Source organism: Neovison vison, chromosome 9, assembly GCF_020171115.1.
Source record: "Neovison vison isolate M4711 chromosome 9, ASM_NN_V1, whole genome shotgun sequence".
In the NCBI taxonomy this organism is placed as follows: Eukaryota; Metazoa; Chordata; class Mammalia; order Carnivora; family Mustelidae; genus Neogale; species Neogale vison.
Genome location: NC_058099.1, coordinates 5,086,702 through 5,112,457, shown reverse-complemented (window position 1 = coordinate 5,112,457; position 25,756 = coordinate 5,086,702). Strand labels below are relative to the sequence as shown.

At 60.6% G+C, this 25,756-nt stretch overlaps 1 protein-coding gene across 1 annotated transcript in view; it reads left to right on the top strand.

Moving 5' to 3' along the window:
- LAMC3 (laminin subunit gamma 3) overlaps positions 1–25,756 on the top strand; it is a 54,205-nt gene that overhangs the window by 17,500 nt on the left and 10,949 nt on the right. Inside the window, exons 4-18 of the mRNA XM_044264672.1 lie at positions 2,781–2,947; positions 4,946–5,134; positions 5,217–5,334; positions 7,026–7,124; positions 9,825–9,961; positions 12,367–12,477; positions 13,850–14,042; positions 14,199–14,314; positions 17,185–17,403; positions 18,982–19,170; positions 21,004–21,249; positions 22,048–22,201; positions 22,890–23,032; positions 23,522–23,700; positions 24,996–25,137. Of these exons, the coding sequence (XP_044120607.1) occupies positions 2,781–2,947; positions 4,946–5,134; positions 5,217–5,334; positions 7,026–7,124; positions 9,825–9,961; positions 12,367–12,477; positions 13,850–14,042; positions 14,199–14,314; positions 17,185–17,403; positions 18,982–19,170; positions 21,004–21,249; positions 22,048–22,201; positions 22,890–23,032; positions 23,522–23,700; positions 24,996–25,137 (2,402 nt within the window). The remainder of the gene's footprint in view (positions 1–2,780; positions 2,948–4,945; positions 5,135–5,216; positions 5,335–7,025; positions 7,125–9,824; positions 9,962–12,366; positions 12,478–13,849; positions 14,043–14,198; positions 14,315–17,184; positions 17,404–18,981; positions 19,171–21,003; positions 21,250–22,047; positions 22,202–22,889; positions 23,033–23,521; positions 23,701–24,995; positions 25,138–25,756) is intronic.

Sequence of the window (25,756 nt, the reverse complement as noted above, 5' to 3'; positions counted from 1 at the left end):
TGGGGGGCAGAAGGAAGGCAGCCGCCACGTGGGGGTCACCAGTGGCTGCCGTGGGGGGTGAAGAAGCCACTTGAGATGCGTCAGGGAGGAAGGAGGGGCAGGGTCCTGGTCCCCTGGGCCCGACGCTCAGGGTCTTCATGGCCCGGCCACATTCTGGCTCTGGCATTTCCTGCATCGGCTGTGTTTCCACCACCTGGTGTGACATGGAGACCTTCGCACCCGCTGACCCCTTGGCCTGAAGGTCCTAGCCCTTCCCCTTTCTCCTCCTTCCCTGCTCCCTTCCTACCTCCCTTCCTTCTTTCCCTCCTTCCTTCCTCATCCTTTATCCCTTCTCTTCTGTTCCTTTCCCTTCCCTCCTTCCTTCTTTTTCTTTCCAAGCCAAGCCGGTTTGGGGTGACCACAGGCCGCTGCAGGTCTGGAAGCTTCCAGAGCTTCCCCTCTCCGGCCAGCCCTCCTGAGGTCACAGACTGTGAAGCCTGTCCACCCTGCTCCTGCCCCAGTCTCCTTCTAATCTTGGGTGTGATTGGGCTTCACGGGGACCCAGACATTTTAAATAAGACTTAGAGGCACCTCCGTGCAGATGAATGGCCTAGGCCACCCCAAAGCCCCATGGCCTACTCCTTGGAAGGGGCCCCAAGGGAGCAGGGGTCGTGTTTCCTTTCTCCTATGGGAGCTGCCAGTCCCTGCCTTCTGGACCCCCGGTGCTGGCTCCCCTGTGGCTGCGGGTCCCGGGCACACACGGCAGGCACACACAGTGGGCACACACGGCGGGCTGTGGAACCAGGGCGGGCACACACATGATCTTCAGCAGGAATGCTCGGGGACTTCCATCTTGGAAAGTAAAGAGGAAGACAGGCGTTCCCGCCCCAACCCCAAGGGGGTGGTGGACAGTAATCACTCTCCAGGGAACATGTCCGCGCCCCCCAGCATAACACGGATGGGGCGGGGGGTAGAGGGGTGGTATACCGGCCGTCAGGGAGACTGCTCTGCAGGCGGCGGCCCAGCCCGGGTGGGAGGAGGCCAGCATCCTGGGCAGAAGGGCCGGTGTGTGTGCCTCTTCCAAAGAGAAGGCCAGAAGATGGTCAGGACCGTGGACCAAGTTCATTCAGGACCCACAGGCAGTGGGGAGCCATGGAAGGATTTGGCCAGGGTAATGACAGGGTTTGGAAAGGCCCCAACCCCCTGACATCGCATAGGGAAGGTAAGAGGAGCGAAAAGCCAGAGAGCGTTAGGAAGCGGCCGCGGGAGGGGGTGGGAGGGCTCGGAGAGGCTGGTGGGCCACAGGCTGTCTAGGACGGGAGGTCCTCTTGCTTGTGGGCGTGATTTTGGAATTCAGGGACATTTGGGTGGCCTTCAGAGGGGTGGAAAGGTCCAGGAAGGGAACGCAGGGCCCAGCTGCCTGCACTCGCCGGGTCTGCCCCCTCCAGGCTGGGCTGGGGCTGGAGGGGAGGGGAGGTGGGGGTGTCTGTGAGGGCCCCTCCACACCTCCTCCCCTGCCCCTCCGACGCTTGGTTCGGGTCAAACCACCCAGGAGGAGGCGCTCTCCACAGCTGGCGGGTGGTGGCGAGCTCCAGCGCCTGCTGTCGGGGGCTGCGGGCCAGAGGACATCTGGGCTCCAGCTGTCCGAGCCAGACCACCCTCGGGCCTGCCGCTGCTGGGGGCAGGTGGGCCGGCACCCGGAGTCCCACAGTGGCCTGGAAGAATTTCATTCTTTCTCTTGGGGTTAGAGGGCTTCATGGGGGAGGCTGGGTGTTCGCAGACCTCGCTGGGGACATAGGTGGTCCCTTGTCCCAAGGCTGGGGGTCACTATCTCCCAAGACTTCACTGTCTGCCTCACCTCTGCCAGAAATGCTGGGGTATTCCCTGCCTACCCGGGGCTCCCACGGAGAAAACAATGGCCTGTGCCCTTACTAAACCCGGTGTCCCCTAAGTAGAGGAGACAGTGGGGGTGCCGGCAGCGGTCAGCAATTTCTTAGTCTGCCAAGGGCAGAGCACGGAACGCAGCCTACAGGAGCCTGAGTCTAGTGTCCAGGAGTGTGGGGTCTGCACGGAGCAGAACAGGGTGCGGAGTCCAGCTCTGCCACTCAGCACTTGTCACTTCAGCCTGAGCCTCCGTTTCCTCATCTGTGAAATGGGGGTGGGTGTGGTCCTTCCTGCCGCAGCAGGAAGGTCTGAGCTCTGCTGGGCGGGGGGCAGAGGGGAAAGCTGGAATTCAGACCTCGTGGTGGCCCCACGGGCTCACTTGTGTCTGCCCAGTTCTGCCGGTCTCCTGTCACCATGGGAAGGTGGATGCGGTGGGAGACGGTGGCCAGGGGCTGTCCCAGAGGCACTGATTCACCGGGGACTTGAGTCGGGGGCTGTCCTCCGTAAGGAACAACCTCTTTCTCGCCCCTTCAGACATGAAGGAGGAGTGCAGGCCAGCTGCCCCCTTCCTCCACCCCTGCCTCCACCTGGGACACTGGGATGACCTCTTTCTGGGTCTTTCAGCAGCAGCCTCGTAAACTTTGCCATTCCTAACAGCTGGCCCAGGGCAGCCTGCATGGGCCTCAGTTCTTCCATCGGTGAGATGGGTCTATTAGCGGACTCACGAAGATGCGGTGCATTTGTCCACGGACGGAGCTCAGAATAGCGCGGCGCAGCCTGCTCTCCGTTCCCATGGACCCAGGCGCATCATAGAGCTTCCCTGTAGCTCCCTGAGTGGTCTTGGGCTGCCTGGCAGTGAGCCCCTCCCCTGACGGTGCCTTCCCCAGTCTCTGGACCCGATCTCTGTGTCCCCCCAGGTGCAAGTGCAACGGGCACGCCAGCGAGTGTGGTCCCGATGCGGCGGGCCGGCTGGCCTGCCGGTGCCAGCACAACACCACGGGCACCGACTGCGAGCGCTGCCTGCCCTTCTTCCAGGACCGCCCGTGGGCCCGCGGCACGGCAGAGGCCGCCAACGAGTGTGTGCGTGAGTGTCCCAGTGCTCTGGGCCCCAGGGGCCGAGTCCCTGAGACCTGCCAGTGGGGGCTGCTCCTGCTGCGCCCCCCCCACCCCGTTGCTGCAGGGCCGAGGAGGGGCAAGGGGAGAGCGGGAAGGGGCGTGTGTTCCTCCGCCTTGCCCCTACGAAGCGTCCCCTAGACCAAGTCCCACGCTGTCAAGGAGGCATCTGGGAAGGCCCCCCCACTGTTCTTTGTTGAGTCCCTCCACAGTGTTCTTTGTTTCAATGGCTCCAACCGCAGCTGCTAATCAAAGCCAGAACAGAAGGCCCCAGGTCCTAGGGGACTCTGACCTGCCCACCCAGCCTCTCCCACGGCCCCCCAGGCAGCCTTTGAAGACGAGGTCCCCATGTGATGTGGCTTTGACCACCAAACCTCAGAGACCGGCTGGAGACCATGGTGCCAGCGTACCGTCCCCGGGGACGTGGGGCTGCACACAGCGGGTGTGGGACCGTCCATCACCGCCCGTCCCAGCCCCCACCCCAGCTTCCCCCAGGCTCCAAGCCCTGCCCTGTCCCCCAGAGAGTCACCCGAACTTCTCTGGGCTCCCCATGTGTAGCTGACCGTTGCTGGGCGCCGGGTCGCAGCTGGTGGCAGGAGGGGTGTGTTCACCGGCGGCTGTCCTGACAGCTGGCCTCTGGGCCCACCCTGTGAATGGGCCCGGGCTGCTGGCCTCCAGAGCAGGGGCCGGGAGGGGACAGCCTGTTCTGTGAACAGGGTAGCACTGTCTGCAGGGGCTTCCCACGGCCACCATGGCCCTCTTGGGGTTCTGTTGCCTTCTCTGCTCTGCCTCCCCCAGGATGTCCTCCCTGGGGCCAAAGAGGCGGGCCGGCTGGCTCACCCATTCTGAGCCTGAGGCTGTCTCCATGGTGCGGGCACAAAAGGCCAGACCATTTCTCCTGCTGTGTTCTCACCCCAATGGTCCCATCTCTGTCCTCTCCGCAGCAGCCCGGAAGCTGTGCCTGACCCCTCGCTCCCCTTCCCACAACCCCAAGCTCAGCCTCATCCACTCCTCTCGGGCTGCCTGTCCTTCTGCGCAGTCTGGTCTTGGTCCCAGCCCTGTCACCCGGCCTCCAGGCCTGAAGCGTCCCAGCCCTGCTCACCAGCCCCCAGCCCAGCTGCGCCCGCAGCCCGAGGCCCTTGCTGAAGTGCCAGCCCAGTTACACCCAGCCCCTGGGTGACCGTCCCAGAGCCTGCCTTGCTCCAAGGTGAAGTCCGCTGACCAAGGCTGCCCGGCCTCCCTGGATCAGGCTCTCTGCTGACCTCTTGACCCCATAGTGGCCCCTGCACCCCCCTACCCTGTCCCATCAGGCTGCCCATGAGGTGACCTTCCAGCCACCACCACCCCCCCACCGGCTTCCTGCAGTGCTGGGCGGATCTTCTCTGGCCCTCACTCCTGCCTGGGACCGCCCCCCCACCCCGCCCTGAGGACGAGGACGCCCTGAGGACGCTCCCTCCTTCCGTCAGGTCCCTCCTTCAGCTCCCAGGGCCTCCCTGCAGCTCTGCCCACCTGTGGGGTTTTCGCTGCCTGCTGCTCCCCGGCCCACCCACATGCGGCTTGAGCCATCCCTAGCCCGCCCTCCTTTCTTAATGAATTCATGAGTGATGGAGGCGTGGCCTGTTTCCACGAATCTGAATGACCTCGTGGTCCCTTGGAGCCAGGGCTGGGAGCGCCCACGAGAGAGCTCAGCGTGAGCCACACTGCTGCTCCAAAGGTGGCCCGCCGTGGTCCGTGCGTGCGGACGGTGCGTCCAGCTTGCCTGGGAGGGCCCTGGGTCGTGGCACCCCCTTCGCTCTTGAGAGTCCTGTTGGGGAAGACGGGTCGGCTGCTCTCTGTGTCCTTGGTCAGGCTGGGCCTGCCCTTCACCCGGGTCCCCCTGGAGCTGCCGGTTCCTCATCACCAGGACGCTGATTGGCCCAGACCACGCCCCCCGCCCCTCACGTGCCGCCCCCCACCCCCCTGCCCGCAGCCTGTAACTGCAGCGGCCACTCGGACGAGTGTGCGTTCGACCGGGAGCTCTTCCGCAGCACGGGCCACGGCGGGCGCTGCCTCCGCTGCCGGGACCACACAGCCGGGCCACACTGCGAGCTCTGCCAGGAGGACTTCTACCGCTGGAGCCCCCAGACGCCGTGCCAGCCCTGCGACTGCCACCCGGCAGGTAGCCGCCCCCGCTACCTGCCCCGATGGGACAGCCTGCCCCGATCGGGCCCCCCCGCTGCCCTGTGCCTTTCCTCCCCCAGGCTCCTTGCACCTCCAGTGTGATGCCTCGGGCACCTGCGTCTGCAAGCCCACGGTGACGGGCTGGAAGTGTGACCGCTGCCGGCCCGGGTTCCACTCGCTCAGTGAGGGAGGCTGCAGGTGCGGCGGCCAGGGCTGCGGTGGGGGGGCGGCTGTGTGGGGCGCAGGTGGTGGACTGGGAATGGAAGCCAGGAGGTGGGAGGAAGGGGTAGTAGCTGTCCTTCCCGCCTTCCTTCCATCCTTCTATCCGTCATTCCATCTTATTATCCTGGAGCCTTCTCAAGGGGTCTAGAGACACCTTGTTCCGGAGAACGTGAGACAGGGCATGAGTCCCGTGGAAGCCCGGCTGGCCTCAGCAGTCAAGGGCAGGCTTCGCAGGAGAGGCACCGAGTTCTAGTGGGAGGGCTGCCGAGAGACGGCAGAGGGCCCGGTGTTCCAGGTGGAGGAAGAGCACGTGCAAATGCTCAGAGGCAGGTGGAAGGCGAAGGTCAGTGTGGATGACCAGGGGGTGCCGGGCAGAAGGGTGCACGGAAGAGGAGGGTCCGGTGGGGCCTCGAGGCCTCAGGAGGAGCTTTGGACGGGCGTGAGGCAGCAGTGGGATGAGGTTGGAGGCCGGGGTAGAGGCTGCAGCAGGAATGGCTGGGAGACGTGGCAGCTCGCACGAGCGCTTGACCACGGAGGGGCAGAGAACAGGACAGATTTCCAGAGCCCCTTGGAAGGCAGAGTTGGCAGGAGGTGGTCACCAGGGAACCGAAGAGGAAGCAGGGGTGACGGCTGAGCCTCTAGGTCCCTGGGCGGAGGGAGGCCATTCATGACACGGGGAGTGTGGGGGCAAGGAGGGGCTGAGTCTGCAGTGCGGGTGGGGCATCCAAGGGGAGAGAGACGGGCAGGGGGCTCCTGCGGCCCAGACCTCGGAAGAAGGCTTTAACACGCTCATCTGAGTCGATCACCTGATTGAGAAACTTGCGTGACCGACAACATGAGGCTCTTAGAAACTCCGAAACACTTTTAAATGAACTCAGCTTTGGTTACAACAGGCACTTTGTGTATTTGAGACGCAGTGGAAATGCATCGGGGTCGGATGGGGGGGTCCTGGATGCCCCACGGAATACTCAGTGGGTCCAGGCACAGCTCTGGGCATGAGGCCGGAACTCACATGCATCCCCGGGGTTTCTCTGGCCTCTGGGCCTTTGTATATGCTCCTACCCCAGATACCCTTCTCCCTGCAGCGTCCTGCCTCTCCCGGCCCGTGTCTGGCAAACCCTTCCACTTTCCACAGTTCTCGGCCCAGGCACCCCTCCCCAAGGGCGTCTTCCCTCTGTCTGTTCTCTGATCCTTCACTGCAACCTTCTTGGTGCACGTGCGGCCTCTCATATTTCCTCTCAGAGCTTAACCGAGTCACAGGAGCTACCTGTTTGCTTGTCCCTATTCCGCTGACCATAGCCTCTGTGAGAGCAGGAACCATGTCTCGTCAGATGACGGAAGGGTGGATGGACGGAGAGGTGCCTGGATGGGGGGTCGGGTCACTCAGTGGAAGGCTAGGAGGACGGACATGAGTGGGTGGTTGGAAGAATGTACAGGTGGGTGAGTGGGTGAGTTGGCGGGCAGCTCAGTCTTCAGGTGAGTGGGTGGGCCGCTTCCTTGGCAAGGTGGGAATGGTAAAAGCCGGGCGGCAGGCTCTTGGGTCAGCCTGCCTCCTGGTCCTCTAGGGAAGGGGGAAGGATGGAGAAGTTCCCTCCCACGAGGATGGGCCATTCCTCCCTCTGGGCTTGCGCGTCTGATACTTTCCTGCTGTCCTGTCTCCTTGGCAGACCGTGTGCCTGCAGTGAAGCCGGCAGCCTGGGCACCTGTGACCCCCACAGCGGACGCTGCCCCTGCAAGGAGAATGTGGAAGGCCACCTGTGCGACAGGTGGGCGACCGACCCGACCCTCAGCTTGCTGGGAGTGACTTCAGGGCTGGTGGTGGAGGAGGGGGGGCAGGGTCCGTACAGACCTGGGCGACTTCACCACCTGGCGCCCTTCCTGGGGCACCCTGGGGTCTGCCGTCCTGGAGGTGATCTGAAGGTTTTGACCCTGTTTATACTCTTTTATAAAGGCTTACTCGTTAGAGAGAGAGAGTGAGCGCCTGGGTGGGAGGGGCAGAGGGAGAGGAAGAGACAGTCCCACGCAGAGTCCATGCTTAGCACGGAGCCGGACCTGGGGCTCGAACTCATGGCGCTGACATCAGGACCTGAGCGGAAACCCAAGAGTCGGGTGCGTGACCGGCTGAGCCACCGGGGCGCCCTGCACCGTTTGTGCGCGGACCCCCCCCGACTGATGGTTACGAGCTGTGACAGCCATTTTCCTTTTATATCTGAAAACGAAAGAACCAGAAAGGATAGGAGATATTCCCTACTCCGGGGATGGCAGATCCCTGATACTCCAGCCGTGCCCTCCCCGCTCACCCCCCGGGCGGACGTCACCGGTGGAGCACACTAGTCTTTCCCACGAGCCCTACTGTAACCTCAGACCCCTCCTGGCCCTGCTCCCAGGGCCGCCTGCCTGCGGAGCTGCGATTCCTGCCTCGTTGCCACCTTTGTCATCCTCTCGAGGGACAGACGGAGCGTCTGACGTTCACGAGGCAGGGTTACTTTTCTAAATCACATGGTCCTTCAACTTCTTCTTCTGTGTGTTCAGAGATGCCCCCTAGCTCCAAGCCACGGGGGCTGGCGGACAAATGTGGGTTTACCTCCGTGGGCGCACACCGTCTCCTCTTCCTGGCCTTGGCTCTGATCTCTGAAGCAGCCAGTGCAGGGTCTGTCTGAGGCTCTTTGATTCTCTGGCCACAGACCTGGGTGGGAAGCCCCCGACACTGCACTATACCGTGGACTCTACCCTCAGCGGAGCGCGCCGGGCCTCTGCCGATTCAGAAGCTGGGCCCAAATCTGTGGCTGGCCCTGGCCTTGACTCACCTAGGTCAGCCCCAGGCCACCCCCTCACCTCGCCCACTGTGACCTGCAGGCCCTGGAGTCAGGGCTCGGCTCCCTGCGGGATTTCCTTTGCTGAGATCCCTCAGGGGAGGAAACAGAGGAGTCGGGGAACCGGACCCCTTCTCCCACAGTTCTGTCCCCACCCCGCCTTGCGCCTTGAGGGGGTCCTCCCTCTGGGCCTCACTTTGCCCGTTTGTGAAATGGGGAGGCCTGATGAGATGTGTTCCTCAGAGCTGGCTGGGCCTCGGGGGTCATCGACAGCTTCGGACGAATCCGATTCCTCCGCCCCGGCGGGCTCTCGTGGGGCCCCAGGCGGAGACCCGGAATCTGTGATTGTGTCTCCAGGGCTCCTCGGAGAAACAGCTGATTCTGGGGCTGGGGCAGGGACCGTGCCGGATGCGCCCAGGGTGTCTAGTCATCACAGAGAGCAAGGAAGTGCTTCATTACAAGCAAAACCAGATGAAAACAAACAGAAAAAACTCTAAACCAAGATGGGGGTCTTGTGTCAAAAGGACGTAAGCCTGACCTGGAGGAGCTCCCTAAAGCTGGAACCAGTCTGAATAACAAAATAAATAATGACAGTATTGGATTATGACCCAAAGAATCAAACAGATACCTCCGAGTCCACACTGATACAAACAGATGGGGCGGGGGGGATAGCTAACACCAGGAAGGAAGGACAAAGCTTCCCAGCAAAAGGATTCCGAGTAATAAATGTAGAAGAAAGTGGGGGAAATAGGAAATCAGTTCTAATTTCACAGTCACGGTCTCGGTGGGCAAGAGCCACCTGATTGAGTGGGCAGAATTTTCAGGAGAAACAGGATATTTGCATAGCCCCAGGTATCTCCCCCGCAAAATATTTCATTATGACGGTGGTGGCCCCAAAGTGAATCCACAAGCCTTTAATACCGCCCGGCCTCCAGGGGATGGGGCGTAACTCCTGCTGCTGCCGGCTGCCCTTAGTGACTTCCTTCTGAACGGGGCACTTTCTGTGGTGCGGGAGTGCACCGGGAGGCCAACAGCCCCGGTCGGGCTGTGGAGGTTAACGCTCCTGGTGATGGCGCAGGGGCGGCATTGACCCCAGTGCGATGTGACAAGAAGGACGCTTCGCCTCTATTTCTTCCCCAAACCCACGCCCCCAGCGTACTCATGAGAGTGCATCGGAGAAACCCGAACTGGGGGCATTCTACACAACATCTGACCACCGCCCTTCAAAACCGGCAAGGTCGTGAACAACAAGATTGCTGCGTGGGCCAGAGGAGGCAGTGTGGTCCTGGATCAGGTCCGGGCCAGAAAAACCAGAATTGGTGGGAAAAGGGCAGAGTTCTTCCTTAATCAAGTCTGGAGTTGAGTAAATAACGTGAACTAACAAGACTTTCCTGGCCCAGTTAAGGGCACCCTCGCAAAGTCCCTGGCCCAGTTAAGGGCACCCTCGCAAAGTTGCTGACATCTGGGAAAGCTGGCCACGAGGCCACGGCTCTCTGCGTGATCTTTGCAACTCTTGGAAATCTCAAAACTCTATGCATATTTTTTGAAGTGTCCCCAGTGATACTGGCTCACCTTGACCTAGTTGAGATCCCGTGAACCTCCCTGACTCACCACCACCGCCCCCCGCACCGGGGGGGCATGCGCTCCTTCCAGGTGCCGCCCCGGGACCTTCAGCCTGCAGCCCCACAACCCTGCCGGCTGCACCAGCTGCTTCTGCTTCGGCCACTCCAAGGTGTGTGCAGCCGCTGCCCAGTTTCGGGAGCACCACATCCTCTCCGACCTCCGCCAGGGTAGGACGCACCTCCCATCCCCCCACAGCCACCTCCCTGGGGTCTGCCTGCTCCACGCCCAGGTGGGGCAAGCTGTCCGGGGGTGTGTGGGGTGGGCTGTCGGGCTCTGGGCCATCCTGTGGGGGGCTAGGGGCGGGGCTGGGGCGGGAGTGGGAAAGAGGGGGCAGGCTCAGGCTGCAGGGGAGGCCTCTCTGGGCTCACACAAACAGGCCATACAAGATGTGCCCTCTGCACCCTTCAGCGCTCCCCGGTATCTACCTGCACCCCTTGGCTCCCTCCCGAGCCTCCAGCAGGGTTGGGAGCTGGGTAGGTGGCAGCCTTTAGACCCTGTGGGAGAGTTCCTAATCAGTCATGTCAAGAATCCCTTAACGTATCCCCCCGTCCCCCCGGGCTGGGGATTCACACTCAGTCCCCAGACTCCATTCACTGGGCCCCGGCTGTGTGCCAGGCACTGTGCTGAGCTCTTGACATCATGGAACCCACGGACCTAGGAAGGTAGGTACTGTTATTCCCATTTTACCGAAGAGATAGCTGAGACCCAGAAAAGGCAGGTCACAGAATTCAGTGGTTGCCACTCAGGTTTGTCAGCTCCTGAGTTTCGCTCTCCGCTGCCTTGCCAGCCTTCTGTCTGGGACAGGGTCCGGGGGTACCGTGGTGCCCTGGGTCCCCAACGGCAGATGTGTGCTTGTGCGTCTTTGGAGTTAGAGGGCGATGGAGCTCGGCATTTAATCAGAGCCTATGGGGACCCCTGCCCTGCCCTACAGAGGCCCCCCCACTCCTGAATTTCCACCAGGCACGAGGCCCTGTCATCCCTGGGCGCCCCAGACGCGGAGGCAGTGCGCCCTCTGCTGGACACTGCGCAGAAAGCAGGGTGGAGATGGGGCCCCGCCTCGCGGTCCCCTGGCAGGGGTCTAGGATGTTAGCATCAGACAGGACTCATTTTATAGATCCTAAGAACAAAACCATTTTCTGCTTTCAAGTTGAGCCAGGCGCTGGGTTTGGCACGTCTGTCTCAGTATCTCACATACCTCACTGTGATCCTGAGGCCACAGTCTCAAACTTTCTTCGCTCCCCCATCCCTTCATGCTCTTGAAAATAACTGAGGACCTCCCAGCAGTGTCCTTTACGTGGTAGTAGTTAGTGTGGGTGTTTTCTGTACTAGAAATGACAACAGTAATTTTAAAATAGTCATATATTAATTTACTTAAAAACGACTGGAATAAGTGTGTAACAGAATGATATGATCCTGTGAAACAGAGAGCTTTTTCAGAAAGACGAAAACGGGAGTGCACTCAACTCTCGCACGTCTCCTTACGGCTGGATTAGTAGAGCTCAGTCTGCTGCGATAGCACGTGACTTGCAGTTTCTGGAAAATTCCACCATGTGTCAGACACAGCATGAAAGATGCAGATTTCATCTTGGTGTTACTAGAAGGTAGCTCGAGCTCGCGGGTCCCCTGACAGAGTCTCGGGCATCTCCTGGGGTCTTCAGACCAACTTCGAGAACTGTCGCCAGGGCCAGAAGTATTCCACTGTCCCCGTCTTGCAGATCAGGAACCGGCTTCAGAGCGGTGACGTAACTTGCCTAGGGTCACACAGCCAGGGAGAGGCAGAATCTAGTCTAGCACTGGGGAGCTGCAGACCTCCTCTTTTTGACCCCTTTGCCTTCATCCCGCCCTCCTCAGCCCTCCGGTGCCCTGGGGGTCGGGCCTCCACCCCCCTTCCTAGCAGCTCCCTTGAAGTCATTTGCTCTGTGCCAGACTCTGCTTGGTGTATTGCCATCGCCAAGGGAGGGTGGACAGGATGGGGGATGGGAAGGTCTGGGTTCTCATCCCGGCTTAACCACTTCCTAACCAGGTGGTCTCCCTCAGTGCAGTGGGGGCTAATGACACACGCTTCTCAAAGGATAGGCAGGGTGAGGTCCAGGGTGAGCAAGTTCTCTGAAGACCTGAAGATGAGGTCAAGTCCAGTACTGTTAGAGACCATCCCGATGGCTCAGTGCCCCGTGCTGGGGTCTCCAGACTGTGTCCTCCTATTGTATTCAGGACCCCTGAAGGGGCCAGGCAGGATCAGAGGTCTCCCCTTGCCCAAAACAGAGCTGGGACCCTCAGCCTTCACTTTGTGGGGGTCTCCCTCCCTCCCGGAGACCCCCATCCTGACTCTGGGGCGAGGGTCCGAGCTGGCCGGCTGTGGGCAGCACGGGGCCACTGCGAGCACCAGCCGGCTCTCCCCGCCCTCCCAACCCCACCGTCTCTAGAACAGTCTCTACCCCCAGGTCCGTTGTTTCAGGCTGGCTCAGGCCTCTGGGAGCCATCCGTGGGCCCCCCCGGGAAGGGTGGTGTGAAGAGGGAGGGGATGGAGGCCACCCTCCAGAGCCCCACATGTGCATGTGCGTTTGCCATCCAGGAACCGAGGGCTGGCGGAAGGGAAGTGTGGGGGGCCCGGAGCATCCCACACGATGGAGCCCGAGGGGGCTCCTCCTGAATCCAGAAGACAAGGAAGAACTCACGCTACCAGGTACGTGTCAAACCGCCCCCCCCCCGCTTTCTGATCAAGGCCTTGCCACCAGGCAACCCCCCCAGGCCCCAGAAATCCCTGTACACTTCCCATCAGCCTCTCACCCCACCAGGCCCTAGTACCCTCCGCACAGGGTCCTGGGATTCTCGCAGAAGCAAGAAGTTCTAGATTATTCTGAACCGTCCCCAAGTTTGGACTCCTGGGAGCTCTACCAGACCTGGAACCAGGATCCGGGAGTCCATTCTTAGCTCTCCTGTGGCCAGATGCCAGGTCCACTGGCTTCCCTGCCCCAGTCCTGCCCTGCCCCTGCCCTGCCCTTGACCTCCCTCTCCAAGAAGGGTCAGAGTGATGGTGCCCCGATGTCTGGCTTGCCCTGTGGACACGGCACCTGGGAAGAAGCAAAAGTCACAGGACCCCAGTCCAGGGACAGGTGCTCCAAGCTCAGAGGCCGAAGAGCACAAAACACACTGTACTCCGTGGCTGCTTTGTTGACAGGCTTCAGAAAAAGTAGTTTTTTGCTTAAGAGGTATTTGCTGGGTCCTGCGTTGGGCGCTGGGCGCTGGGCACAGTGCAGTGGGCAAGGCAGGTGGACGGACTCAACCAGTTTTATTTCACGTCTTGATGCGCACCCCAATCTCCCAAGCTGCTCTGCCTCCGGCTGGTTGCTGAGTGCGGGGTGGGGTGCGGAGGGAGACAGGCAGAGAGGGGCCCTTTCCTGCCACATGGGGGTTTTCAGCTGAAGAAGTTGAAAGATACAGAAAAATAGCCCGAGTTCGAAGGCTATGATAGGGCCCCTGGTCCTCCGTGTTTCTCAGGATTCCACCACCTTCTCTGTGCTCGAAGCGTGTTCTGACGCCCGTGGAAGTGTGGCCTCGGGGCGGTCCGCACCCCTTCTTGGCCACACATGCAGCAGGCTTACCTCGTACGTGCTCTGAGCCTCACTAAGCTCCCCCAGCGTGAGGCCAGCAGAATGTGCTGGTGGGGTATTGAGCGCGAATGGGGAAGGGGACAGCGGGATGCCACCACAGTGCAGGACGCCCGTGTCTGCTCTGCCCCCAGACACTCCATTGTCCCATCAGACTTCACTTATAAAACCCAAGCTCAAGAGAGTGACAGCAGAGCAGTAAGCCAGGCATGGGGCCCTGTGTTACTACAGGGACACGGGGGCATGAAGCTGGCCTGCGGGGGGGTTGGGGAGGGTTGGGGGCGGCCAGCCTCAGCGTCTCCCGTCCAGGGAGCCTTTGGCTTTCTCCCTGCTGTCGCTTTATCTTGTCTGAATATTTAATTGTCAATAAAATCAATACCCCGTAGACACTTACAGTCTTTAAAATCAAGCTCATTAAGTGAAGACAAGCCTTCCTCTCGTCGTCAGAGAAATTCCTGGGAGACCAGCGGTTCAGCTACGGACGGCCGCTCACACTGACCTTCCGGGTCCCTCCTGGGGGCTCCCTGCCCCCCATGCAGCTGAGGCTGGAAGGGGCGGGCCTGGCTCTGACTCTGCAGCACTCTGGCCTCTCCGGTCCCCCAGACTCCGGCCGGCCCAGGGAGGTGCGGCTCAGGTTCAGGTAAGTGTCCTGCTGTGTCCTGAGAGGCGGGGGATGGGCAGTCAGGGTGGCCCCTGAGGTCTGGGCGCACTTGGGTCCTCCTGTGGTCTTGGGGCCCCCACCCTCTCCACCCCTACCCACAGCCTCGGCTTCCGGTTTGACCCGCGCCCCTGCCAGGTTGCAGGAGACCTCCGAGGATGCGGACCCTCCGCTGCCCCCCTTCCACTTCCAGCGGCTGCTCGCCAATCTGACGGCTCTGCGCATCCGGGCCGGCCGCAGCCCAGGCCCTTCCGGTCAGTAATGATAAGGACAGCCCCCCCACCCGTCCCCAGAACCAGCCGGCCCCGGGGCTCCTTGGTGCCTGGCCTTGCCGAGTCCCCACGGCAGACAGTTACCACCCCCCGTTTTACCACAATGACATCTGAAGGTCAGAGGAGTCCGACGCTCGCCCAAGGTTATGGAACTGGGAAGGGACCGGAGGGTGGCCTCCGAGGTCAGAGGCCCCAGGGGCTGGACAGGTGAGGGGCCCAAGGGCGGACAGCTCCAGGAGACAGACGTGTATGGTCACAAAGCAGCCAAGAACTGTTGGGTGTCATCAGGCCATGGCCGAGGCCACCACTGCCAGAAGGCGGGACATCCGAGGGGCTTCTGTGGGTGCTGGGCGGGGGGAGGCGGGGTGCAGGTGAGGATCCCTGAGTTGGCACCTCCTGCTGGTCGTTGGTGGTATTGCATCTAAGCCGTCCTGGGAGCCAATCTGCCTTCTGAACCTTCTCAGAGTGGGGGCTGGGCCAGGACCCAGCTTCCAGGGGGATTTCTCACCCTGCTCACCTGGTGATCGTCCTGATGGTCCTCTGACGTCCTGGCTCCTCCCTCTCTCTTTAATGTACTCTCCCCCCACACACACACACCCATACCTGTATGGGCCTAGACTGGACATCTCCAGTACCCCCGTTTAGAAGAGGTGTCTCACATGAAACACCCCTTTACCGAGCAGAAGGGAAACTTGAACAGATTATAACCGAGACACAACTTTTTGAAGCCCATATAGTATCCTGATTGTGATCTACAGCGCAAATAAAGGGAAAGTAAGTGACATATGAAAGTAATCATTGATTTCCAAAGGGTTAGAGCTCAGAGGACCACACTGGGTGACAGAAGGAGGTGATCAGAGTTTCCCCCACTGCGGGGGAAGAATAAGTGTGTGTGCCAGAGAAACCGAAGCCCGGGAGCTGTTTGCATGCCTGGCGAGCAGGGAAATTCTGACACGGGGGTGTGTGTGGTTGACAGGAGAATAAAAACCAGGGTCAGGGTCGGCCGTCCCCAGGCGGACTTACTTGTGCTTCTGTTCACAATGGAGTTGGGGGGCGCCTGGGTGGCTCCGTTGTTAAGCGTCTGCCTTCAGCTCGGGTCATGATCCCAGGGTCCTGGGATCAAGCCCTGCATCGGGCTCCCCGCTCGGCAGGAAGCCTGTTTCTCCCTCTCCCACTCCCACGTGTCTCTCTTTTTGTCAAATGAATAGATAAAATAAAATGGAGTCAGGGTCTGGGCTCACATGTTTGCAGAGGGGCCTCCCTGCCCCTTTCGGAACCCAGCCAGACCTTTGAGGATCACGGGGGGAGTTTCTCCTCATGTCAGTTGTCCGATAGCCGTGGTCCTCGTCTCCCCATCCTTGTGACAACCACAATAGCCACAGATTTGCTTCTAGGGGGGTGACGGGCTCCTTTTGGGAAACTTTGACTTCCAGGGCCCCTTCTAGCCCAGGCTTGGGGTATAACCCGGCTCCTCCTGCCTCAGCTCCCTTGTTCCTTTCGGAGCCTCATTCTCCCCGTCCTTGCCCTCGCTCCCCAAAACCTCCCGGCTCCCCAGGTCACTGTGCTGGGCCTCCTTATAGGAATTTCATTTCTGCCACTCAGCCTTCATTTATCAGATGTTCACAGAACACCGACTTGGGCCAGGCCCGTGCTGGGTGCCAGGGCAAACCGAAGAGGCAGGTGGACATAGTGACCATCTCTCCCCACCGAAACCCAGACGCAGACCTCCTCTTCCCACTGAGGACGTTCTGGGCCATCTCTCTCCGTGCTCTTGCTTTTTTCAGCTAACGGTGTGTCCTGGTGGCCCTGACTTGTCTTATAAGAAAAGACTGTCCTGCCGCTCCGTATAGTTCTGTGGTATCGATGCTCCGCAGAGTTCAACCATCCCCCCCATCCCTAGACATCAGAGCGGGCTCTGGTTTTCAGTATGCGCACAGCACGGCAGAGGACAGGGAAGAGCTCCATGGAAAGGTCTTTGTCTCCTTGTGCAAGTCTGTCTTGTAGCATCGATTCCTCAAAAGGGAAATGTTCTGTCTTAGGTCAAAGAGGGCACATTTTCAGTTTTGATACCCACTGCCAGATTTTCCTGCAGAGAGGGCGGCCCCCATCTATGTTCTCAGGGCACGTGCCCACCCTCCTCCCCTGTCTATCCGCTCTGGTCCTTCTCCAATGTTGATGGATCATTGTTATATTTTGCCCCAAGATTGTAGTTGTTTTCTTGGGGGGAGGTTGGTCTGATGGGGCTCTCCGGCTTCACTAGAAACCTAACCTCCTAATATAGTCCTAGATCCCTGAGCATGAGCTCCCCACACCATCTCTCCCTGTCGTTGATCTTTATTTTTGTGAAAGATTTTATTTATTTTGAGAGAGAGCGAGCATGAGCGGGGGGAGCCGCAGAAGGAGAGGGAGAAGCGGACTCACTGAGTGTGGGGCCCGATGTGGGGCTCACGGGGCTCAACCCCAGGACCCCGAGATCATGACCTGAGCGGAAGTCAGATGCCTAGCTGGCTGAGCCACCAGGCGCCCCTCCTGTCATTGATCTTCCGATGCTTACCAAGCTGAGAGTCATGAATGATATCCTCGTCGTTTAAATTTACATATCTTTAATAACCTGTGAGAATGAACGTCTTTCATTAAATTCCCAGCCATCTCCATTTTTTGCTCTGAAAATCACCTTATTTTTCCTTTGTCCTTTTTCTTCTTCTTTCTTTTTTTTTTAATTGCAATTGACTCATAGGCTGCCTTTCTGTATGTGGGTCAGTAACCCTCTGCCTGTTACGTATGTGAACAGGAAGGTCTTAGCGGGGAAACATGTGCCTACAACCCTCTTCCTCTCTATCGTCCTTCTGCAGGCCAGGTGTTTCTGACCGAGGTCCGGCTCACATCTGCGCAGCGGGGGCTCTCCCCGCCAGCCTCATGGGTGGAGACCTGCTCATGTCCCAAGGGGTACACAGGCCAGTTCTGTGAGTCCTGTGCTCCAGGGTACAAGAGGGAGATCCCCCTGGGGGGTCCCTATACCGACTGTGTCCCCTGCACCTGCAACCAGCACGGCACCTGTGACCCCCACACAGGTGAGTCCCGGCACCCCATCCTCAGGGCCCTGGGGCGACTCCCCGCACAGCCGACGACCTGATCAGGGTCCGCTCTGTGCCTACACGAGCCATCACCAAGAGCGGGACTCAGAAGACGGTGTCATCAGGGTCCTCCATGTCCCGGGACCTTTCTATACGGTCCCGTCTTACAGGCGAGGGACCCAGGGTGCAGGGAGGCTGCTTGGCAGGTAGGTGGCAGAGCTGCTCCTGCCACAGGCTCACTGCCAGAGCCGCACCTGGAGGAGGAAGCGCGAGGGAGCCCTCGACCAAGGTCGCCAGGCAGGAGGTGCTGGATGGGGGTCTCTGTCCACACGCAGGGCCGCTCACCCCGGAAGTGGGAGGGTCTGTGCCCTGATGCTGTCCTGGAGCAGGTGAAGGGGGGTGGGGGGTCTCTGAGAAGGGAAATGATTGTGCCGGAGCCGACAAAGGACCGCAGCCTGGGAATCGGCCGCCGAGCGAGCGGGGACAGGCACGTGCCGCATGCGAGGGGCATCCTCCCCTGGTTTGCCGTGGCAGGAATCACTAACCGAGCCCCGACGAGGCCCCCCATCCTGCCCTGCACTGCTCAGGCAGCCCCTGCCGAGGAGCATGGCACGGCCGGTCTGTCACCCCTCAGAGCCCTTGGTTGCGCCCTGACCTGCTGCCCTACGTGGGCGAGTCCCCACCTGGCTGACGGGCAGAGCAGCCACTACGGCTCCCACTGGACAGAGGAGTGAGCGCTGGGTCTGGGCCAAGGCAGGGCCCCCAGAGAGCAGCGTGGCCGTGATGGCGCCTCCTGGATTGTCCATCCTGAGTTCCCTCTGTGCCCCACTCCCCCCTTCCGTCCCTGGGGGCTGCCGGGCCTCCTGGAAGTGGGGGTCTTGCATCACTGAGCCCCTGTCAGCCAGACTCTCCCTCAGTCCCTGGCCGCCGAGCCTCCCTCCCCCAGGGCACAGGCTCTGAGCGGACAGCAGGTGCTGGAGAAGGGGGGGTTGCACACAACCCCCACCCCAGCATGACCAGCCAGGGGCAGGAATCTGTCTGTTCCATGAGACCAGGCTGCCTCCGGGAACCTGCAGACCCCGTACGTGGGTACGTACTGTCCTGGCAAACTCCTGTCAAGAACGGACTCCTGGGTCTGCGTCATTCTTGCTTTTGGCCCCCGAGGTTCAGAGAGCACAGAGGAAGGGCAGGGAAAGCACGTGTGCAGACGTGGGTGGGCTGTCTGTTGGTTCGCCGATAGGTGTTGGGAGGCAGGATGCCACCGATCACAGCCCAGGTCACTCTGAGCCAGCGACTGTGCGGGGCGCTCTGGCTGTCCGCGAACGAAAACCCCCGAGGCCAGAGCCCCTGTTTTGTCCCCCTGAGGCAGCAGGTGTTAGATGGGTTTCCCAACTCCACACGGTCAGTAAGTGGTAGACTTTTTCTCCCCAGGCTGTGCTGCCCCCCAACTTAGAAGGTTACCACCCCAGTTCTGCTGGGGTTGTGCTCGGTGACCTCTGCCACCAAGACGCCCCTGTCTCTGGAGCCTTCTGGGCTCAGGTGGTCTCGTCACCAGCTGCTTGTCTTGCCCCTCAGGGATCTGCCAGTGCGGCCATCACACCGAGGGCCCCTCCTGTGAGCGCTGCTTGCCAGGTTTCTATGGCAACCCCTTCGCAGGCCAGGCCGACGACTGCCAGCCCTGTCCGTGCCCCGGAGGGTCGGCCTGCACAGCCATCCCAGAGAGCAGCGAAGTGGTGTGTACCCACTGCCCCCTGGGCCAGAGAGGTGAGTGGCTCGCACCCTGGGGCCCTGCCTCTGTCCTGGGCTCCAGGAGTGGGGTCCTGGGTTCAGAGCGTGACGGATGGGGGAGGGCCTAGCTTAGGAGTGGCAGGCCTGACCTCTGGGGCCGTGGCCAGGGCCCCAGGCTGCTGTGGGCTCCTGGCAGAACTGGAGCAATGAAGCATATCCAGGAAAGGTTCTGAAAATCCCTGTCTGAGCCCTGGCCCTACAGAGCCTGATCTGGTAGCTCGAGATGGGCCCTAAGAATCCACATGCATAACAGGGGCTCTGGCTAGTCTGACACACAGTGAAGGTAGAAAACCTCTGATTAAACTCTGAGCTTTTATTATTTTTGTTTATTTATTTATTTATTTGTCAGAGAGACAGAGAGCACAAGCAGGGGGAGCAGCAGGCAGAGACAGAGGGAGAAGCAGGCTCCCTGCTGAACAGGGGCCTGACACGGGACTCGATCCCAGGAATCCCGGGATCCTGACCTGAGCTGAAGGCAGATGCTTCACCAACTGAGCCCCCCAGGCACCCCAAACTTTCAGTTTTTAAAACTCGTTGCCAGATGTTCTGTGAGGCAGAAGGTCCTCCAGCGCCTGCTCCAGGACCCGGGGCCACCCTCGACAACTGATTCTTTTTAACAGTTCTTTTGAGATATCGTCTATGTACCTGACAGTTCACCCACTCTAAGTAGACAACTCAGCGGTTGGTGTTTTCTTTTTGTATATCCCATTAATAATGTTTTAAATTACGGCAAAAAAGGTATAACACAAAGTCTCCGTTCAGCCACACGCGAGCGTAAGGTTCGGCGGCGTGAAGCACCTTCCCGGCTGCCGTGCTGTCCCCACCGTCCGTCCCCAGAACTAATTCATCTTCCCAGAGACTCTGTCCCCATTAAGCAGCCCCCCACCGCCTCCTCCAGCCCACCCCCGCCCCCCTCCCGTAGGCACAGGTCCTACTTCCTGTCTCTCTGCATTTGACCCTTCCAGGGATCTCACGTGAGCGGAACCCTCCAGTGTTTGTCCTTCTGTGTCCGGCTTGTGTTGACATAATGTTGCCGAGGTTCTCAGACATCTGCTGGTGTGTGTGGTGACTGTGGCTGCCTCGGGACAGCCCATCACGTCTGTCCCATCAAAGGCCAGCCTTGCTGGGGAGCACTCTGGAAGCAGCTCCCTACAGCCAGCTACAGAGTGGCGGGGGGGGGGCAGGGCGGGGGCCCCAGACCTGACAGAGCCAGGACCCACCTGGGGACCCTGCACCCCATCCAGCCATCAGGCTATGCCTGACCCCCCCCCCGCTCTGCCGTCTCAGTGGGTGTGGACAGTTCGAGACGTTGGTCTGGCCCAGGCTGAGATGTGCCCAAGGAAGGATTTTGGGGGAGCGAGGCGCTGCTGTTCATGGAGGGAGCAGCCCCCTGGGAGGGTGCCTGGGTGGGCGCCAGCCCCCGCCTTCACCACACCGGCGTCCTGCAGGCCTTGCTGAGGAAGAGGGTGGTGGCCGTGAGGCTGAGGAGGGTGACGACAGGGACTGGGTGGCCACACCCCCTCCGCTGGGCACTTAGCTTGGGCTGGGAGTTGAACACTTAGCCTCACCAAGCCCTCAGACGTGGCTGGCCTTATTGTCCCCGCTTTGCAGACGAGGAGCCCGAGTTCAGAGAGACCCCAGGGCTGGTCTAGACACACAGCCAGCTGATGGCTGAGCTGGGCCCTGGCCCTGGGACTGTGCTCTGCTGCACAGGGAAACCTGACGGATGCCCACCCTCCCCGCCTGGGGACCCCGCAGCCTCGTGCCTCGGGCTGGCTCCTCCACACACAGCCTCTCCCCTCCCCCCAGGGCGACGCTGTGAGATCTGTGATGATGGCTACTTTGGGGACCCTCTGGGGCTCTCTGGGGCTCCCCAGCCCTGCCAGCGGTGCCAGTGCAGTGGGAACGTAGACCCTAACGCTGTGGGCAATTGCGACCCCCTGTCTGGCCACTGTCTACGTTGTCTGCACCACACGACCGGGGCCCACTGTGAACGCTGCCAGGACGGCTTCTACGGGAACGCCCTGGCCCCTCGGCCTGCAGACAGATGCACACGTGAGCACCCACCCCCGCCCTGCGGGGGACCCCCTCCACCACACCCAGCCCGCAGCTCTGGGGGGCTGTGCAGCCTCAGGCAGATTCCTCACCTTCTCTGTCCCCTTGCCTGGAAGGTGAAGGGTTTGCTCTCCTCCAAGGTCAAGGACTCTCTCAGCCTCGTTCTAATCAAGGCCAATCCTGTGATTTTTTTCGTTTGTTCTTTGCCTTGATAATTTCACACTTATCCCAAGCCCCGCGGTTAGTGCCTGCGACTGTCCTCGGTGGCGGGCAGCACCCCTCATGTCAGTGCCGCCCCTGGGCTCCATCAGGCTCTCCCTCTCCCCTTAGCACTCAGCCCCCGTCCCGCTCAGAGGGCCACAGCATGCCTTGGCCTGTGGAAGGCCTCCGGAAGTGCTGGCGGGAGAAGCTGGGTGTTGCCCCCAAACTTACTTGCTCCAGAGCCCTTTCTCCGTGCTCTGTGGAGCCCAGGAGAGAAGGATCAAGAGACCCAGAACAGTGGGCACATGGGTCCACCCGTGACTCCCTGCCAGGTCTCTGGCCTTCTCTCCAGCCAACTGGGGTTCAGGGCAGGCTCAGAAGAGCCATCTGTTACATGATGATTCTAGACTTTCTCTCCAAGGACATAGGAAATAGGATGAGAGTTGAGCACAGGCCTAGAGTCTTTTTCCAGACAAAGCTTAGGATCCTGGGTTGAATGTGAGTCATCCCTGTGGGCTCCCCATCTTCTCCTGGACCCCCAGAGTTTGAGTCGATGATCTGGTGATTCCCCAACACCGTTTCTGCTTCCGTCCCCAGCCTGCGGCTGCCACCCCGAGGGCTCCGTCAGTGAGCAGAGAACCTGTGACCCGGTGACCGGCCAGTGCCTCTGCCTGCCTCATGTGATGGGAAGGGACTGCAGCCGCTGCAGCCCTGGCTTCTACGACCTCCAGGCCGGGAGGGGCTGCCGTAGGTGGGTGGGGTGAGGCGGGGCGGGCCCTTTCCTTGGCTGTGTCTCCAGGATGGGAGAAGCCAGGGAGCCCCCAGAGGGGAGATGGGTGTGGAATGTGTCATCCAGGCCCCCTGCCAGGAACACTGTGCCCTGCCCCATAGGGGGACAAAGGAACGGTCCCTTGAGGGGTCAGACTCGTGGCCCTGCCAGCCCAGGACGCAGGCCAAGTGCAGCCCTGAGGGACATCTGGGTGGGCAGGGGCCCGGTTTGGTCTCTGATTCCCTGCTCAGTGACACCATCCCTCCATGACCTTTTTGGCCAGAGCGGCACCTTAATGTCTTTAGGGAGCAGTGAAGGACCCCCAGGAAAATGTCCAGTGCAACAAACAGGCTTCTCGTTGCAAGACTTCTCAGAGCCTTTAATATGCTAATTGCATTGTGACTTTCCAACAGAGGAGTATATCTAATCTGCAAGATTTATAGGTCCCCATAGCCCTTTTTGGGGGGAAGGGGTAGCATTTTTGTGAGACTGTGCTTCCCGGGACACAGCTGGGGGTAAACTGTTGGACGTGTAGCCACCTGGCGATGGGGCCTTGCCAGCAGACGGTGTGATCTTAGGGTTCCTCGCCTGCTGCGGCCAGCCGAGGCTGGGTGGGGAGCGGCCCAGAGCTGGTCTCCCATTCAGGCTCCTTCCCCCTTCCCTATCCTAGCTGCATGTGTCATCCGCTGGGCTCCCAGGAGGACCGCTGCCACTCCAAGACTGGGCAATGCCCGTGCCGCCCGGGCGTTGAGGGCCAGGCCTGCGACCGATGCCAGCTGGGTTTCTTCGGCTTCTCCATCAAGGGCTGCCGAGGTGAGGAGGCTGGGTGTGTGCCGGCCGCCCGGAGGGTGGGGCCTTGAGGTTTCTGGACAGAAGAGCCGCTGGGACGCCAGCCATGTGGCCAGGGAAGGAAAGAGCGGCTTCTTTCCTGTAGAAAGGCCTGTCTTCTAAGAGCAGCCATAGTACAGGGGGTGAGAGAATACAGGGAACCAAAACTCAAGCCCCAGGATTCACTGCTCAGTTGCCGTGTGCTGGGGCCATCAAGTTCCCTCTCTGGGCCTCCGCGCCCCTCCCTGCACAGCTGGGCTGCCCGGTCGTTCCCAAACATGGCGGCTTCGCAGACCCAGGAACCCTGACGTAAGTCAGTCACCACCTCTGACATTCCGACTCAGTCTTCCGGGAAGGACCCAGGAGTGTGGTTGAGCTGGACCCGGGGTTTCTGGAGTGGCCAGGCGTGAGGATGCAGGGGACGCGGAGGTCCCAGTCAGGGGTGGGGGGTGCCATCCACCCCGGTTCCCTCAGCCTGCAGGTGCTCCCCGTTGGGCGCCGCCTCGGCCCAGTGCCACAAGAACGGCACGTGCGTGTGCAAGCCTGGCTTCGTGGGCTACAAGTGTGACCGCTGTCAGGACAACTTCTTCCTTACGGCTGGTGGCACACGCTGTGAGGAGTGCCCGTCCTGCTACGCCCTGGTGAAGGAGGAGGTGAGCCCACCCGACCTCCCATCACTTCACACCCCCCCATGAGTGCCCGCTCTGTGCTGGGCACCAGAACGGCCCGCTCAGCCCTGGCTCTCAGGCCTTCTGGGGCCACGGGTCACCTCCCGCCTGCGCCTACCCAGCCATCGGGCCGATGTCAGCCCCGCTCCCCCCTCCCTTCTGCCCGTCCCTGGCTTCTGAGCGGACAGAGGAGGGCCTCGCACCGGCTGTCCTCCCGAGCACCCGTGCCCGTGTCTCTTCCTTTCTCAAGTTCTGCGGGGATGAGACAGTAGAAGGCCCTTTGTGGAGAGGGTCAGGAGGAGGGCCATGCCCGTTCTGGGGCACAAGTAGAAGGTTGAGCAGGTTGCTGGTGTGGTGCGGGGGTCAAGAGCATGTGCTCTGGGGTTCCCCTCCCCGGCCCCGCTCGTTATTCCCGCTAACAGGTAACAGGTTTGGTAAGTTTGGGTGTCTCTCCTGTTCCACAGTGGACCTAGGCCTGCAGCCCTTTCCCCGACCGGGAGGCCAGCCGTCAGAGCGAAGGCGCTCTAGAAAGACGCAGTGATGGGCGCTGAGCATAGGCGGCCCCCGGGCAGTGCCTGGGCCGGTCCCTGCGGTCAGACCCAGGGATGTGTCTGCGGGAAAACGGGCGAATAGTCACACCAAACAAACAAGGGTGGCAAACAGCCTTGTACAGAACAGTTTTGCTTCCCAAGGAGTTTAGAATTTTGTTTTTTTAACCTGGATTTTGCCATCAAATAGGGAATGGAAAGATGTAGGGTTTTTCAGAGCATTCTGGACTTTTGGAATCAAAGAGAGGGCTTGGATCCGGCATCCCCTGGCCCTTGGGGCCGTTACAGGGTGAACGTGAGCAAGTGTGTGGCTGGCAGGTGCCCTGTAAATACAGTTATTGTTCGTGCGTGTGACTAAAAGAACAGCGCTAGGAGACACTGCATGGCACTCACTCGGCCAACAGGTATCCAGGTGCACCTTCTCTGTGACAATACAGCAGGACAGACAGATTCTCCTGGGGCTTGCCTTCTCATCCTTCTCTAAATGGAGCAAGGATGTGGTCCACTGAATGGCGGCAGGTGCCGTGGGCGTGAGAAGGGAAGGGACCACTAGGAGGAGGGGTGGGCAAGGCTGGTTCTCCAAGATCTGCTGCATCCTCAGCTTCGATGCCCAGGACAAGATGGGAGAAGCCAACTGCTAGCCAGGGAAGGCCAGGCAGAAGCCAGGGGGACGCGTCCAGCACGACTTCAGGCAGCCGGCCTCACACACCCTTCTTTTCCTCACACCTCCAGGCTGCCAAGCTGAAGGCCAGGCTGACCCTGATGGAGGGGTGGCTGCAGGGGTCTGACTGTGGCCAGCCCTGGGAACCACTGCACATTCTGCAGGGAGAGGCCCCACGGGGGGACGTCTACCAGGGTCACCACGTGCTGCAAGGTACAGTGAGAGAGAAGAGCAGGAGGCAGCGGGATGGCTGGCCGGCCCGACACACCCCGCCGGCCCTTTGGTCTGCTCTCGCAATGCTTCAGAAGCTCTTGGCTCGGCCCTAGAAGAAGTCACTTTCTAGGAGTGCCTGTCTGTCCTGCCCACCTGCATGGGCTCCTCCCATGGCAGTCTTGTCTCTCCTGGATCTTTCCCTCACTGTCCCCCACCCAGTTCTACTCTCTCTACTCTAGTCTCTGACGAGAGCATCTAGCCCCAGCCGCACCCTGAGCACAGGCACAGTGAGGACAGGGCTGGAGTCGTTCACGGGGTTCACAGTGCGACAAATGACCACTGAGGTGCTGTCCCGGGTGCTGAACAGGTGGCCTGTTGCTGTCTTGCCCGTTGGCCATTTTGCTCACTCTCCAGCATAGAAAACCAGTGGAGGGGGGCGGAGGGGGAGGCTGTTATTAGAGCCACGTGGAATCTGGCCTCGGGACACTGTGATCTGGGGAAGCTTGACAGTGAATTGATTCTTCTGTGTAATTTTATGTTCATAAGCACCTGTGCTCATCTCGCAGCCAGGCATAGGTAAGCTGAACACCTGTTAGCAACACTCATCATCAGAATAGGG